This window comes from Lipophrys pholis (assembly GCF_963383615.2).
Source record: "Lipophrys pholis genome assembly, chromosome: 21".
Taxonomy (NCBI): domain Eukaryota; kingdom Metazoa; phylum Chordata; class Actinopteri; order Blenniiformes; family Blenniidae; genus Lipophrys; species Lipophrys pholis.
In genome coordinates, this window is record NC_137649.1 from 11,050,096 (window position 1) to 11,067,619 (window position 17,524).

Genomic DNA, 17,524 nt, shown 5'->3' on the forward strand with positions numbered 1-17,524 from the left:
TCTGCTCTCGGCTGTGTCCTGCCTCACTGATAATTTACCACGAAGCGCCCCCTGTTGGATTGACACAACACCGCCTGGCTGTCTGTTGGCTTCACCTGGAGGACTTGATGGTAAACGTCTATGTTTTGACTTGTTTTGAATAAGTGATGATAGTTTGCTCAGCGCCAATTTCAAATGCACAGGCATGAGCTGATTATGAAAGATCAGGCTCTTAGGCGCAGAAAAAGATGCCACAGGATCCCCACATTTTGTAACCTAGTCACTAGTCAGCCATAACCCTTCACCAGGCAAGTGATCATATCTGGTCCTTTCCACCACATTCATACCAAACTAATAACTAATAATAGTCTGTGACAATCACAGAAGACATTAATAAAAATCTATACATTAAGAGAGCTTTAGTTCACAATAACTTACACTTTTAACCTCAAATTCTCACACTATTGTGCTGTCTCTTTGTTTTGACTACCTCTTTTTTTTTTTAAATGTTAGAAATTACTATTACGAAATGTTTATTCACACATACTGTGATTGTGACAGGCAACTAATAAAATGGATATAGGTCATAATAGAGTTGATTTTTTGTGTGAATGGCATACTGCTGTGAACAATACAGTCGCTTTACCGTCTACAATAATTTAGCAAAAACAAAAATTCATCAGATGACATTTTATTTTCTATTAACAAATACTGAAATAGGCGTGCTTTTGGTCAGATACATGTTTCAAAATGTATTTTATTATATTTTGATTACATCTATATATTTTGTTTTAATACGCTATCTATTGTATTGTATTTGTATTTTATTCTATTGCACTTCGTACCTGGCTGTTGTGGCTGTTTTAAAAAGTCACACTCGTGAGAAAAAAAGAGTTATCCTAGAATAATTTACCAAACGTGTTATAATAAGTGAAAGAGTTAATGGTTTGACGTCACATTGACAAACCTGGCCTGGCTTTGGTATGAATGACCAAAATCCCCAAATCGGGCTGAAACTCAATCAGGTCTACATTCTGCTCATCCTCTCGGGCCTCAGTGGATCTGAATATTGCTGCATTTGCCTGATTCCAGGACAGACTGGCCAATATCCACAGACCCAAAACTTAAATCTTAACAACCATTACCGAGCCAGAGTTTGGTGAGGTTCAGCTGCAACACAACCGATGGATGGATGGATGGATGGATGGATGGATGGATGGAACCTAATATGCAGATTCACTGCATCAGCATCAACCCCAGATTCTGTGACTGGCTTGGACGGACAGGGGGATGTAACACATATACACTACAATTGGTTGTGGAAAAAGTCAATCAAATCAAACATTCCCGATCTACTTATACAAATGATTTTAAATGTCACTCAGATGTGATATCACAGACAATGGATGGATATATGAATTCTCTTATATCAGTATACATAGACTGTTGTAACATTTCAGCATTTTATTATTGTTTTTATTTCCTCTAGTTTAACCAGACAAGGTCCTGTATTTTCCACTTGAACTAATCAACCCTTTTGAATGGAGCTTTGTGTGTTTTTATTGAGGATCTTGTTCTGCTGCTCCCATGGCAGAGGTAGGAATATGAGGTGAGGGTGCAGCTGCCACATGGCACACGGACAGTCCACCGCCTCTGTCTGTTCACCATAGTGAAACAACAAATAAACCGCTGGCACTGCTCTCAAGGGTAAAAACGACACAGTGTAATGCAGGTTACTGGCAAACACTCGCTTCCTCCTTCAGGTGAAACAAATAAATGACATGGCAGGTCTTCAGGCTAACCTGAAGGACTCTATATCCTTTTCGGTCAGGAAAAAAAACTGCTACAAATCCTTACTTAATCTAAACTGATATGAAAAAAACATTGGATCAGTAAACTCTAAGCCAAAGTCAGTGAACATTGGACTGTTTTAAACTAGAATCACTCTGAAAAATAACCTTAAAGTATTTCACATCAGTGCAGCCAAGGGAAGGTCTTTCCAAGTGTCCTTGTTACATCCATGCGCAAGCAAATATAAAATATCAGGGAAAAAAGACACTTGAAGAAAAGGGATGAGCTTTGAAACACAAAACTGGAAAACAGAACAAGCTGCCAAAACATGATTCCTTTTGAGCCAAAGGGTACCAAGTTAACTTGAGAGAATGCAGCAGTAAATTGAGGCTGATGTGGGCGGGACTCTCCAGCCTTGTCTGTCCTCGGGCTCCCATTGGCAGGAGGCACCTTGTTTCATTTATGAGCACCTAAAGGCCAAGTCCTATTTGAAGCCGCGAAACAGTTAGAAAACAACACAGCGTTTGGCCAATTTCAAAGGACAGCGCTTAGGAGATTTACAGTACACTGTTCACACTCTGCCGGCCGGGTTAGTTAGTGTAAAATGTCCTAGCAGAAGCTGTCTGCACTGACCTCAGCCCTGCTACAGGTATGTGGAAGATTCATGACAAAGGCCATCTATTTTTATATATCTGCATTACGGCACTGTGGCTCTTTCTGAACTGCTATTATTCCACCTCTCTGAGCTCTTTATTGGAGCGTCTGCATGTGTGTGCCTGTGTCTTCACAGTAATGAGAGGGTGTGTGTGGGTGTGAGCCTGATATGATTAATCAGGCTGTGCAGGCAGTTTGATGTTTTGGACAATCCCTGCAGTATTCAGTGTGTGTGTGTGTTTTTAAATTCTTTTTAGGTATGCTGTGGTTTTCTGTTGAGTGAATGATTTACTAATCTGTCTCCTGGAGCTTCCTGAGGTTGATTTTGCGCAGTACTTGGAGTCGAGATGGCTTCAGGTGGAGCAGAAGAAGACGGAGGAATTCCATTGGATATCGACAACGTGCACATGCTCCTCCAAGGTCAGACTATTTCTGGACTTTTATAGATGCGATGTGTGATGAGTGGGGAAACGTGGGTGCCAACATTCTCCCTGGGATCATCTTGGAATCAAAAACAGCTTCTTCTGAGGGGAAATAAATACATATTAGGATAGGCTGTTTGTATTTAACACTGCTTCTTATCCTTATGAATGCGTTTAAATGTTTAAACTACATAAACTGCTGAATTGTAAAAAAAAGAAATACGGTTAAAGATTAATTGTTTGGTTCATCATGCCTGTCTTGTCAGTGTTAAGCCGAGATTTATTTGGCATTTTATTTTTGACTCGCTGCCGTAATTATTTTGATTTATTTCTTATGCTTTCATTTCTCGTTTCACTCAGAGGCCTTTCTTAAAGGGGACATATCATGCTAAATCCACTTTTTTAGCCCTTAAATGCATTTTGGTGTATATTTAGAGTGTTTAGAAGTACAGAAAAGTTCAAAGTAGTCTCTTCAGGTGCTCCGTTGATATCTTTATATTCTGTTTTGGTCATATTTTGCGATCGGTTTCGATTTTTCTATTCTCTATTACGTTTTTTGAACAATGACGTCACAGTATTCTCAGCGGAACTGCCAAATTAGGACATCGACGTTTCGAGCAATCCGCCATTTTTGTTTCTCGCTGCGATTTTGTAGTCCAACCGAAGTTACGAGAGGATAAGTCGAAATGTTCGGTTGTTGGATGTAGTAACCCACAAGCTTCGTTACACCGTCTCCCAGCATCAGAACCTTTTCCAAGTGCCTGGTTGAGTTTTATTTTTCACAGAAATGTACCCACATCTGTGGGTAAGGTCATTTTTGTGTGCGCGAAGCACTTTAAGGACGACTACTTCAGCAACCTCCGCCAGTATAAAGAAGGATTTGCCGAAAGACTTGGTCTGATTGAGCGGTCAGTTCCTTCTATCTATGGAGACGACGAACAGAGCACTTCGGTAAGCTGTATATAACGCTAAAAAGTGTGATGATAAGACGTCCCTGTCATTGTTTTGTTAGCATTAGCAGTTGCACCGTCTTCATATGTTAGCGCTGTGTGCTCGTTTTAGATTATAATGTAACTTCTGTGTTAAATAGTCGTTGTAATACAGGCAGTATTGTAGTAGTGGGCATGGATGGAGAAGTTAGTGTAAATATAGTAACACACCATTGCGTTACATCCATATGAAGACGTTGTTCTGAAGGTGCATCATCGTCATTTTCATCTCGCTCCGCCGGGTCCGACTCTGGCTCCAACATGTATGGCTGGATGGACAAATCTTCCGTTGTTGACATTTTGTAAATAATGTGTGAATATAAAGTTTCTGCGCCGCTAGATAATTGTATCTGTTCTATCAAACTACAAAGATGGCCGAACAGGGTGACGTTGAACCGAGTGTGACCTCTGCAACCTGGAGAGGAGGCGGGGTATGAAGTGTCTCATTTGCATTTGAAGAGACCGCCCCAAAACGAGTTGCTCTCAGAAGCGCATCAGAAAAGGGGTTGAAAAGGGGCCTGTGGAGCTCTAATAATGAGGAATTCAGACCCAAGCATTGCAGTTTCGCGTTGTATAGACCACAACTGTATGATTTATATGTAAAAAGGAAGGATTTAAAAGCATGATATGTCTCCTTTAATGTTGATGTAATGCCGGCTTCAAGTTTCTACACCACACCGACATGAGTTTACTTTTGGATGAGGACGAGATCAAACTAAATTTGACGTGTTATATCCTTTTCCGGCATCCCGTCGCCTTAAACTTAGATTTCGGCTATGCACATAGATATTTCACCCAATGAGTAGTCCTCTAGCTTCAGATGCTGAGCTTGCAATATTCTGCCCTGTTCATGTACCACACCACGGGAGAGTAACAACTACATTTTAATAGGGGAGGACTTGAAATGATCCTTTTTTCTTAAAAACAATTGTAACCTTTTTTTGACCTAAGAAAGCCCTTTTGATTGATGGCGTTTTACAATGAGAGCTTAAACATAGTGATGTTTGTATTAAGGTCGCCAGGTAACTTGGGTGGAGTTCAGTGATTAAAATGCTCAGACACTGCCTGCCTTGGCAGGCTCTTGAACAAACAGCAGAGTCACTGACTCAGATTCGTGGCCAGGGTTGATATCAGTGAGCAAGTCCATGAAAAAAAAGACAACATATTAAGCCTTTTGGATGCTCTTTGACAGATCATTTTTATATTACACATTGATTGTCTCAGGTGCTAGTTTGTCAACCCTGTTTAGTGTACATGAAAAAAAAAAACACATCTGGATGGGTGATTTATTAACTGCATGAACTCAAACTCTCAGAACTGAGAGGCAAAGAATGGTTCCTTATTTAGGATGGATTCAGGTATTGATTTTCTTTGTAAGTAGTGAACCGCTTTAAGCCAATGATGACTGCTTGCAGTGACTCTATACCATATATGTATGCTCTCAGTATCAACAATTTTAAGCAAGAGCTGACAAAGTTAATTCAATATAGTTTAAAGTCTTTCATCATGTTCATGTTACTGTATCACAAATGCTATTTATAGTAAAAAAAAAAGAAAAAAAGAAAAGAAATCCCTGCTTTGGCAACAGGAGCTTGAGATGTGGTCTACTACCCTTTAAGAGTCATACACCCAAAGTGTGTGTGTGTGTGTGTGTGTGTGTGTGTGTGTGTGTGTGTGTGTGTGTGTGTGTGTGTGTGTGTGTGTGTGTGTGTGTGTGTGTGTGTGTGTGTGTTCATTATAACTGTGAGCATGTCTCTGTGTATATTTACAGTGAGTGTGTATGTGTGTCTGAGTATCTATGTCTTTCGCTGTCCTGGACGCCGTCCCATCCTGTAGCCAGATCCCACCACTCACTTTAGCTCCAGGAAGAAGCCTTTCAGTCGGCAAGTGTCTCGTGGGGAAAGACGAAAGATGTCTCTGGTTGTCTGTGTGTCCTTCATCATTATACACGGGTTTATTGACTGCTGCTTTTAATAATGGAGGGTGAAAAAGTTGTGCGGTTTTCAAATGTTGGTAAGTAGTCAGGCCTGCCTGCACCGACAGCACACATCAAGGTTTCTGTTACTTCTATCAAAACTTGATGTATTTATTGGTAACTCACTTTTGTTGTAACTAATCTAATGTATTTAATCAAGTGTTTTCCATTTGGTGAAATGATCGAGAGTATTCAGTCAAGCTTGAGTTAAAAATAAAGCTATTTACTTCAACTTGTGTGCACAGCTTATCTCTGCAAATCTGTTTTTTGTTTTTTTTAACCACTTTTATAATGGCCCTAGTTTTATATTCCTGTCTCCTATGTTTTTCATGTGCTTCCCTCATTTGTCACCCCCTCATGGTTCCTTGTGTTTCTGGTTCCTGTGTTATATTAGTTGTTTATGGTGCTGGTTTTGTTAGCCATGTTCTTGTCGCATGTCATGTCTATGTACTATGGTTTTATGTCCATGGTTTTGTTTGTACACATTCATGTATTCATATCACGGTCACGCCTGCTTTTGTATTACATGTATGGGATGTTTTTTCATGTGCATTTTCTCTTTCCTCTTGTCTCTTGTGTCTTGCTGCTCTGTGATTCTTCTCTGACTATATTACATTGTTACCCGGACATTTGATCCCTGCAGTTTTCCTGTTGTTGCGACTGTTTATAATCGCTGTAGAGATCCTTGGTTAAATGTGTTTTAAGCCGTCTAGTTTTGTAAGTGTATTTACTCCTTATCCTGCATAAACATCACTTTGGGTTTAAACCTGGTCGTGCATTGAGGTCCTCTGTCTCTGTTTAATTACTTTATTTCTCTTATAAGAAGCCTACCAACACTAAGATGCAGCTTGCTTGTGAGTAAACTATTTCTGTTTTTTTTTTTCATTTCTCTGACAGTGGAACAGGAACAGATTCAAAAAAGGACATTTACCAACTGGATAAATGCTCAACTTGCCAAGGTATGTCAGAATACTATAAGTAAATGCAGTGTTTGCCGGATAACTTCCATGTATTTATGTTTGGGAGAGCTTGATTTTTAACCTGTTAGGTTGGACTGTGGCTAAGTTGGTAGTTTGCCTCTCAGTTGTCATCTCAATTTGAAGATTACAGTTTCTCCCCCCCATCTACACCTATATGTTGAAATGTAAGACACTGAACTCCAAACCGAGCAAAATGCACAGCAGCTGACACCATTGTTGTGTGTGTGAATTTGTGGACGGTGCCTCTTATCACTGCGAGTCGCTGAAGCAGTGGAAAATTCTATATAAGTTTAATCATTACAATCATTGTCATAAAAAACAAGTTTCATGAGCGTTTAACTTCTTCCACGCTTTACAAAACTGCAATTTAAAAGGGAATACTGTCATAGGTGATATCTTTAAAAATGTTTTGTGGTTCGTTAACCATCCCCCACAAATAGAGCATTGATTTTATGTTTAAAATATATATTTTGATGAAGTGCCGCTGATTTTAAATAGGTGATGCATTCATGCACATTAAGAAGGCAAGAGAAATAAAGCAAAACAAAATCTACCAAGAAAAAGTGACAAAATGATGTCTGCAGGATCACATATTAAAACATGTAAAGAAAATCTAATCATTCCTCACCATTCAATTTATTTTCAAGTTTCCTTATTACTATATTTGTTACATGACATATGCAAATTATTATTATTTTTAAATAATTTATTAATGTGACACTTGGATGAGAATATGTAAGATGATAGTAAAAACGAAGCATATTAGACATCAAGATAAATGAAACATAAATAACATGTAAAGCACCATTAATTATGTTGTTTTCTACACTTGATCTACTTGATCAACTAAACCAGTGGGCCTGTTGCTGTTTCAAACTCTCCCTCAATGGAAGAGGTTGTTGAAGCACGTTTTTATTTGTCCAGGTAGGAGGCATCTCGGAGCAATATCATCAGGTCAAGTAGACTTGGTCTCATGTTGTGGAAGATGTTTTGCCCCAGTGGATTAATCTGTTCATGCTGTTCCCTTGACCAAGAAACATTTTCTAAAAGACACATGACCAAGTCCACTTGACCCGATTCAAATACATTGAGATCACAAGAGGATCATTGTTTATAAGAAAAACATTGTTTATTGATTGTCTTTACAAACTTAATCTAAAAGTCTCTCGGTCAGGCAGGATGCATGTGTTGCCCATGTGTTTTAGCAAATACTGTAACATTCACAGGAGTGAGTGTAAACCTTTAAATCATATCTAAAAACGTGAACACAGCAGACATGCATCATGTGCGGCTGTGTTTGAGTTGGAGATTAGTGAAGTTGATCTAATGTGTAGAGTGAAATATGTTGACTCACAGGTCAGAGAGCAGTGAAGCAGCTCACACTGAAACTTAGTGGGGGGGGGGACTTCAGCTAACAGAGGCCTAAAGTATAAATAGTGCTTCAGTGGAGCGGAGCAGCCCGTAATCCGACCCCAGCAGCCGCTTCATAACCTCATTCACGTCCATATGACTGCTCTGACGCCCAAGTCATTCGTTCATAACGTGCCATCTGTCACACTGGTCGGGGCCAACTGACCACCCCTCGCCAGAGACACATCCTTGATGCTGTCTGCAGTTTTTTTTAATTTAGAATAAAGCCTTAATCAAAATAGGTTTTTGAATGAATACATCACTATGTAATGACAGTAAAATAGGGCCATTACAGAATTACTGGAATCTGCCCTTTTGTATTGATACACATACACAGACATTATATTATTCTTGATTAAAGAACAGAGCTCCCACTCATTGCGCTCTTTGGTATTCACAAAATGACTTTGCCACTGTTTTTCTCCGTTTTCTTGTTGTTGTTGTTGTTGTTGTTTTAAATACATCAAGTTTGAAATCCTTTGTGACTCGGTGTTATTACACTGGATGTTCTATTTTATACCTGGTGTTCGAATCTGGTTTTGCTGACTTTCTGTGTGGAGTTTGCATGTTCTACATTTGCATGCATGGATTTCCTCCTTTATCAAAATATGTTGGTTTTTTTTACTGTAGTGAGCCACACAGTCGTGTAGTGCTTATCAGTTTCACCCCATAGTGAGACTGTAGCTGATTCATGTATCGTTTGGGCTTGAGAGCATTTCTCTGTGCAGATTGCTTGTTCTCTCCGAGTTTGCATGGATTTATCTTCAGGTCGTGCCTCCCACAGTCCAAAAGCATTTGTTTAAAGTTATTTGCTAAAATAGGTGTGAATGTGAATGTGTTCTCAGTGTTTACCCTGTGATGGAATAGAGTCATAGAATAGATATTACTCAACTTACCAAACAGTTTTGCCATTTATTAAATAAAAAAACAACATCCTGTTGTAAATTTGCACATTATGTCTTTGTCAGAGTTGAGTCCTTTCCTCTTGCACGCTGTAATGATGGATGCAACTACTAATTTCAATGATGAATACACTTAAGGACAATATCCTCGTGTAGTGCTTAGCGCTTCAGCTTTAGTTTCAAAGGGAACCAATGGTTCAAGTGAAATTGAACCTATACTTGTGGATGTTACATGATTTATGGGTTCTCTCCAGGTACTCTTTGTCCATCACACAGTAATAAACATGCACTGATGAATTTAAATTCCCCACAGCAGTAAATGCGAGTGTGTGTGATGGTCTCTGTGTTTGCTCAATGATGGCCTGATCAGTTCAGGGTGTATTTTTGCAGTAAAATCATTTCTTTTTGTTTTTACATTCTTGCAGAGATGCCCTCCCTCATTTATATCAAACCTTTTCTCCGATCTGAGAGATGGGTCACAGCTGCTCGACCTGTTGGAAGTGATGAGCGGCCAGTCGATGGTGAGTTTGACCACGGCGTCCTGCTGAGGACATGTTAAAAAATATAAAATTTTTGTTTGTCCAGCTCATTCTAACACCTGTTTCTTTACAGAAAAGACAAAGAGGCCGTGGAGTTTTCCAACAGAGGGCTAATATTGAAACAGCACTGAACTTTCTCAAGAAAAAGTCTGTATGTTTACACATAAGCAAACGTAGACACCATAACTCCAGCGTATGGATCGGTACAGTGTTGAACATTGTTGCTATGCTTTTTTGAAGATCAAATTGGTGAACATAAACATCCCAGACATCATCGATGGCCGACCGTCCATCATCCTAGGTCTCATATGGTCCATCATCCTTCACTGCCATGTGAGTACCAGTGTAGTGAGAACTTCGTTTTGTTTGTGCTGCCAGGGAAAATAAATCAGAGACTGAGTCTCTGTCTGTTTTAGATTGAGGAGCTCGCCAACGCCCTCTCCTTTAGCTCTCGTCATTCCTCCCTGGACTCCCTGTCCAGCCTGGATTCCTGGTCCGGAGGCTCCGTCCCCTCCAGTCCAGTCCCTGCAGGTCGGACCTCTCCTCTGCACAGACGCTTCCGTATATCTGCCAAGAAGGCCCTGCTCATGTGGGTCAGGGACCAATGCCAAAAGTGAGTTCCTGTGTCAACATCTCAGCATTCATAACAAAGGCATGTTACTAATGTTTAGGGGACTGCGCTACATGTGACCTGTGGACCTCCAGTTCTCTGTGTCTGCTGCAGGTGTTTTTAACATATAGAAAATAAAATTCTTCAAGGTCATGTGCTGCGAATCATTACAAGAATTCCCCATGCCTGTCTTGGGACTATGGGAAGAAGCACAGTATCAGGCCTCAATTCTGGAATCAAACTGGAACCAAATAACATTTTGTTGTATTTGTTGTGCCTGCCTTTCTCCTTCCAGAGTCCACTGTTCAATCAGTGTGAAAAACTTTAAGTCGAGCTGGAGAAGTGGCGAGGCCTTCCTCGCTATCCTGTGTTCTCTTCGACCACAGCTGGTTGATCTCTTGCTGGTGCAGAGCAGAAGTAACCAGGAGAACCTGGAGGAAGCCTTTCACCTGGCTGAGCAAGAGCTCCACATACCACGCCTGCTGGAGCCCCAGGGTGACCACGACTTTAAATTTTGTTTCAGAGTTTGTTTTATAGTCATCTTAAACCAAAAAACTGCCTTCGGTACTGTGCGTACGAGATAACGTACTGTACTCTTTTGCAACTGAAAAAATGTTTAGTGATTCGGACATACTGAAAAGTAATAACAATATTTAATTTATTTTGACTTTAGATGTTGATGTCAATGACCCTGATGAGAAGTCCATTATGACCTATGTGGCCCAGTTTCTGCAGTACTCCAATGACATGCCGGCACCTGATGATCATCTGCAGGTTAGCAAATAAATCAGTTGATATTATCATATATTCATTTTCTGCTTTTTTTCTACTGTGCACAACAGTGGTTGTTTTTTAAACAGATACAGTATTGTTTTTTTGTTTGTTTTTATAAAAGTGAATTTTGAATGATGCTGATTCCAGTGACTTAAACACAGAAGTCCACAAAGCTGCTTCATGAACCAATCATTCAGAACAATTGCTTAAGAGTTTTGAGGTTGAAATAATTCAAAGTGTATGAACTGTAGAAACCTTTTCCTCAATCATTTCCTGCATGAAATCAACGCTCATCAATGATCTTCATTTCCTTCTCCTTCAACTCTGTTTCTCGTCTCATGATCTGGTGGTGGTGTAGCTGTTTCCTTCGGTTCAACCCTCCAGTTTCTCTCCTGTGAATTTGCCTACTCACTTCACTCCAGCAATCGCTATTTCATCTTTACAGCAGGTACACAATGAGTCGTTAACAATACCTATTTTTCCATATATGGGACTGATGTTTGTAACATGTAGATTTCATATTTCTCTCTGCAACATAGTTAAAGATAGCTGTTAGAGTTGTCTGTGTCTGGCCATGGTTGTTCTGGACTCTCACATTCGTGACCGAATGGCAATTAATGATGGTATGGACTGTTGATATTTAGGTTTCTTCAAGTGAGCGAGCCCAGCAGGTGACATGCTGGCTGCAGCAGGCACATCAGGAACTGTCGGAGGCACGGGCAGCTGCAGAGACATCAAGTTACGCAGAAAAATATCAGGTAAATCAACAAAACAAAACAAAAAATTCAGTATTGTTTTCCTTTATTTTGTTATTGAATGATTGAAGGTGAGCATTGCGTTGGATTCAAAAGGTGTTTCAGAGCCTTGGCGGTTCCTTTGCTGAACAGAGGAGACCGGTGATGACCCTTCTTGCTTCCCTCAGTCGGCACCCTGAGCTGCGTCAAGAGGAACGCACTCTCAGGGCAGCGCTGGGTTGTCTGGAGGAAGAGGTGAGGAATTCACACTTGTAACTGGGTCACTATGTTTTAATCCATATTGAATTACTCTGTGTAGCAAATCTCTGTTGATTTTTGTACGTGTGTATGTTCAATCCTTCAGTTGCAAAAGTGTAAATCTGACCTGGACCTGAGTCTTCCTCATCCCCTGGACTCGGTAGTTGTGTGGCTGCAGCGAGCAGAGGCGGGGTTAACAGATAAAAGTGAAGGTGTGACGGATCACGCAGATGCTGCAAAAGCAGCAAGAGCTCAACAAGACACCCTGAAGGTTATTTCTCTTTTCAAGCTCCAAAACAGACTTGATCTTATGTCCTGAAACACTGACACGACACTAAAGTGACTGCTCTTTTCAACAGACTTTAAATAAGGAGATGGGCCATTATGAAAACATCCTTGACACTTACCAGAACATAAATGACTCTGGAAATGAGGTTGTGCCAATTGAAAAGTTTGATGAGATAAAAAGACGGTAGGTTCAATTGTTCAAGCTCATTAACTACATTTGTGAGCCAAATGTTGGTTGGCAGCATTGTGGTTGAAGTAATTAAAAAAAACAAACACCTTTATTGGGAAAACAGTTTGACCACCTTCAGAGTGACAGCCAAATATCAAGGAATCCAGCTGGAGTACGTAGAGTTCCGCCATACGATGCTGGATCTCCTGAGACGCATCCAAGCTAAGGTCCAGTCTTGGAAAGCTCCCTATCAGTCCCAGGAGGCCACAGATCTTCTTCTGCAGGACTGGCTGGTGAGTGCAAATCTGAAAGAGGAACACTGAACCTTTATCAAGCAAGTGACTACAGTGGGCATTTCACGTTCTGTCAAACTCCTTTTAAACTAACAATGGGAAATTATGAACAGTCGCGGGATTCAAAATTAAAATAAAAGTGCAAATTAGGAATAAATTAAAATGTGAATTAGTCAAATTGCAAATCCATGTTTCATTATTTACATAGTACACATATACTTGCATGATCTATTTAAACTTTTAAACTCTAGTTAGTTCAATTTAGGGTTCATATATGCTAATAAATCATATTATGGGATTATATATGTTGATATCTATCAATTTAGAATTGTTACAAATTATTAAAAAAGATGATGGAAATAATGAAATATCCTAAAATACCACCAAAATGGTGATTTTTTATTTTATTTTAATGTACCTGAATAAGTGTCACATGACAGGTTAAAATATAACAACTAATTAACATTGACAGAAATATCTGACATTAAGATGTAATGTGTCTCACTAACCTAACAAGAATCTAGAAAACAATGGTAAGTTATCAAAATTGAAATATCCAATCCTTTGATTAGTACCTTGTAATTATTTCTTCTGAAAAAAAAAAAAAGTCTGAGGTGCTTTAATTTTTTTTTATTTGCTTTCCCAGGATATTGTTGAACATGAAAACCTGGTGATGATTCTGATGGACGCTCTGCAGAACCTGAAAGACAAGGCGGTGACTTACACCAGCAAAGCAGCGCTTGGTATGGGCTTTCTACCAGTTCTGTGTCAAATGCAAAGTCCTCGGCCAGTGGCTGATCTTTATCAGTGCATTTGAGAGGACTTTGATCTTTACTCCCCAGGTGACGATTACCACCTTGTTACCCGTCAAGTGAAAGAAGCAGAAAAAGAAGCTGAACTGGTCACACAGGCTGTGACAGCCAGCAGGAGGACGTTGGAGAGGGCGACATCTGCATGGAGGACTTACAACAAGTGCCTTACTTCTCTGCAAGAGTGGCTGGCACACAGTCTACAAACCCAGTCTGCAGCTGGGGCATGTCAGGTAACCTCTACACGTTTCATCTGGATATGTGTTGCTTTATATCACGAAGCTGGAGAAAGTTGGTCTCAGATTGAACCTCATTTCTTTTTTCTTTCTTTCGAACACCCCAGGATATGAGTGAGTGGACGTCGTGTCAAGCTCAGTTAAATCAGGTGGGAAACTTTCTCATCGAAGTGACCGAAACCTCCACAAGTCTCACTCTGACTGAACAACTCAGCAAAGTAAACATGCAGTGGGCAGAATGCATGAAGACGACCAAATTTGTAAGTATCATTGTCCTAAATTATAACCACACTGATGTTTGATTTCCCACCGTGTTATTCTAATTCTTTGGTTATTTATTTTATTTTCAATATGAAATACAATATACTAACAATTCAATTAGGACAGTTTGAGATGTAGGATTTTCTTTCTTAGGCTGTCTCATCAGATCACAGCGCAGGAGATTCATGTCTTCAGATGGTGCATTCACTGACCCAGGAAGCCAGCTGTCTTCTCAGGCAGCCAATGGAGGTTTCCTCAGTCCTACTGAAGGCGACCAGACAGAAACTCCAGGTAATCCAAATTTTAAATGCTTGAACTGATGGAGAGAAACATGTCTAGTTGCTTATTTTACTTTTGTCTTTTCCACTCTATCAGTTGCTGAGTAAAAAGATGGCGGAGGTTGACGTGTCCTCTTCCAGCCCTTCCTCAGAGTCAAGTCACACAGAAAAACTGCTGCAAACTCTTCCATCGGTACTCACAGTGATGCAAAACTACTTTATTATTTCATTTTTAACCAAATGCAATTCCAAGTATTTAATCAGTGCTGAGGTGAACATTGGCCTTATTTGCTGAGACAAACAAAGAACAGTATTTAGCCTTAATGTATGTGCTGTACTTCTATTGCAGACGCTTTCTGAAGCAGAGAGGACGTGTGGGGAGCTGCAGCGGGCTGCGTCAAAGCTTGAAGGCCGTCTGGCTGAGCTGGATCATTGGAGCACAGACGCCCTGGACTTTTACAACCACCTGAAGGAGAAAATACACAGAGGACACTCCCCACTGGAGCCTTCAGCTAAAGTCAGCATAAAACATGGTTGTAAATAGAGTTCAGGGGAAATAGAAAGCATGATTTGACTGTTTAAAACTGTGCAGCAATACGGTTTGATTTGAATGCTTGACATCACATATTGCAGATTTCAGAATGACCTATACTGGCCATTCCACTTTCTAGGTGCTGGTCTCTCGAGGATTGCAGCTCATGCACCAGGCTGCAGCCGATGGACAAGATCTGCAGGAGTTTGTGACACAAGTGCAGAAGACGTCTCCTCTGCAGTACCTCAGTACATCGGACATACAGAAGAGGCTCTCGCTGGCAGTTTCCCACTCCCAGGTGAAGTAAATCCATCTAATGTACATTTTTCACTTTTAATCATATGTATACTTATTGTATATTTCTTAATTTGTCTAGGAAATTCTTGAAATGTTTCGTTCCGTTGGGTTAAAACAGCAGAAAGTTGGTGAGTCATTCTGCAAGACACCAAAACAGCTCGAGAAAGGATCACTTGTTGTGGCCAAAACCAAACATGTAGAGCGGATCGGGAACGTTATGCAGCAAACTCTGGCTCCGGTTCAACTTTCCCCTCAACAAAGGACAAGAGGTCCCCAGAGTTGGTCTAAAAAACAACAGAGGAGCACACAGCATGACAAAGACATAGTTATAACTCATGCGGTAATCCAAACGAAGTCCCAGCTTTGGAAGGAACCTGTACGACCGCATGTCAAAGAGGCTGAGTCAGAGCTTTTGATGCAGCCTCGGTTATTTTCTCAATCCTCTGAGCAAGTTTCGAGCGTCAGTCAACAGAATCAACTTCTGCCCGCGCCACACCAGACTCCTGCTGGCCTAAAGAATCCATCAGCTCCAGTTCTCCCTCAGGACGAAGCAGGTCTTGTCACAAAGCAAAAGAAACCCACATCAACCGACAAGCTCAAGCACACCCAGCGAACAGGAGGGCAGCCGAGTGACACGTCTTCACAGCCACCGGTGATGATTCGCAGTGAAGTTCATTCAAAAGCCCAGTCAATGGCGAAGAGCAGGCTGGAGAAGGCCAGATATCGTCTGCAGGGACGCATCCAGCAAGCAATGAAGTTATTTGGTGGAAAGGAAGTATCAGAGTCACAAGCGAAGAAGAAGCAGGTACAGTATTTTTGTTGTTGTTTTGGTTGTTTTTTTTGGTGATAAAATGAAGAACACAATCAGAATCTTTGTAAATGAATAAGAACTAAATAAATCTTCTCATCCTAAAGTTTTTACAAGAAGGTCATTTCAAACTTTGCGTTGCTCATTGAATGCCTTAAACAGAAGCATGTTGATATGAGGGTTTTGCTTTGACATGCTGCAACATGCAGACCTCGAACAGTGGAAATTCATCCTCTGAATTTAGAAAAACTCCCTGAAGGTCTGTGGTGTTGGGGTTTTGTGTTGCTGCAAGGCTTGTCTGCTTATTTGTCCAGCTTTGTATGTTGTTGTTTTTTGTTTTTTTTTCTGTACAGAAAGCATTAAAAATTCTGCAGCCTGCCATACTTGAAGAGTTCCTGGGTGCAGTGGAAGGTTTTGGGGCCTTCTGCTCCGGGCCTCAGCTTCAAGACTTGATGTTTCTCTCTGACTCAGTCAGAAAACAGTGGGAGGTACGACGGGAGGAAGAGGGCACAGACATGATGAGAAAAAGAAGAAGCTCAAAACAACGTTTTTATTGTGTTTTAAAAGATTTAACTCAACAATTAACATAAGTTTGTTAGTGAGATGAACATTAGCATCGTGCCCAATAATACAAATAAGGGAAATACTGTAACTCTACACACTGAAGAACTGTATAACATCTGGGGTGAATTATTTTATTTGACTGTTTTACTCACAAACCCTTTGAAGTCTTCAAATTAATGTATCACTTCCTCTCTTAACTAACATGTTTAAGTGGTAAGTTTGTGCTTGTTTGTCACTCCCAGGGTGTACGGAGGGAAATGGCTGACTTTATTCCTCAGGTGTGGTCAAAGATTAGAGAAAGGAAGCAGTCAGTTTCTGTTGTGTGGTGTGAAACGCATACTAACGCTCTCGGTAAAGCTACTGACCAGACTGACCACGGCTCTCTGCAGCCTTTGCAACAGGTACTTGCATACAGACTGCACAACATGACATTAACGTCTAACTCTGCTACGCGACAAACTCGCAGACTGAAGCCGTTTTGCTTTCAGCGTCTTAATAGTTCATGTTTCTCTCAGGCTGTCAGTGAAGGAGCCGCATCTGTTGAGGAACACGAGGAGTCACTCAGCGAGCTGTGTGGAACACTGACCCCGAGTAATTCCTCCCGCTTTGCGTCACACCAGCTGAGAGAGTCTGATGAAGTCAGAGAAACAGGAGCCAGTTTCACCGCGCTGCCAGCTGAAGGGTAAGATACCACCAATACTGGGAAGGAAACAAACTCCCGTCCTCATGTGTGGTTTTTTCCTCAAGCTTGATCTTGGATCTGTGTTTATGGGTCCAGCAGCTTTTCATTTTCATTTATATTTACTGTTATCTGACCCAACATCCTATTTTTTGTGATATGGGTTTGCTATAGATGATTTTAAAGTTAACGTTTTGTCAGACATGTGATTCCACAGCACTGATCAATGGAGGCCCTTTTTTTTAATGTCGTGGCTTTACTTTGAAACTCTTTACCCTGTCTGGAGAGTGGTT

At 40.6% G+C, this 17,524-nt stretch overlaps 1 protein-coding gene across 1 annotated transcript in view; it reads left to right on the top strand.

The window, feature by feature from the left end:
• Positions 1-2,771: 2,771 nt before the first annotated feature.
• Positions 2,772-17,524, top strand: part of syne2a (spectrin repeat containing, nuclear envelope 2a) — a gene marked incomplete at its 5' end in the record, with an annotated part of 78,272 nt that continues 63,519 nt past the window's right edge. The window contains 23 exons of the mRNA XM_080491082.1: positions 2,772-2,844; positions 6,708-6,769; positions 9,528-9,623; positions 9,715-9,792; positions 9,882-9,974; positions 10,058-10,254; positions 10,547-10,746; positions 10,925-11,025; positions 11,670-11,783; positions 11,877-12,014; positions 12,124-12,288; positions 12,377-12,489; positions 12,614-12,767; positions 13,414-13,510; positions 13,610-13,809; positions 13,920-14,030; positions 14,449-14,544; positions 14,701-14,868; positions 15,023-15,181; positions 15,536-15,985; positions 16,342-16,476; positions 16,795-16,953; positions 17,068-17,234. Of these exons, the coding sequence (XP_080347208.1) occupies positions 2,772-2,844; positions 6,708-6,769; positions 9,528-9,623; positions 9,715-9,792; positions 9,882-9,974; positions 10,058-10,254; positions 10,547-10,746; positions 10,925-11,025; positions 11,670-11,783; positions 11,877-12,014; positions 12,124-12,288; positions 12,377-12,489; positions 12,614-12,767; positions 13,414-13,510; positions 13,610-13,809; positions 13,920-14,030; positions 14,449-14,544; positions 14,701-14,868; positions 15,023-15,181; positions 15,536-15,985; positions 16,342-16,476; positions 16,795-16,953; positions 17,068-17,234 (3,326 nt within the window). The remainder of the gene's footprint in view (positions 2,845-6,707; positions 6,770-9,527; positions 9,624-9,714; positions 9,793-9,881; positions 9,975-10,057; positions 10,255-10,546; positions 10,747-10,924; positions 11,026-11,669; positions 11,784-11,876; positions 12,015-12,123; positions 12,289-12,376; positions 12,490-12,613; positions 12,768-13,413; positions 13,511-13,609; positions 13,810-13,919; positions 14,031-14,448; positions 14,545-14,700; positions 14,869-15,022; positions 15,182-15,535; positions 15,986-16,341; positions 16,477-16,794; positions 16,954-17,067; positions 17,235-17,524) is intronic.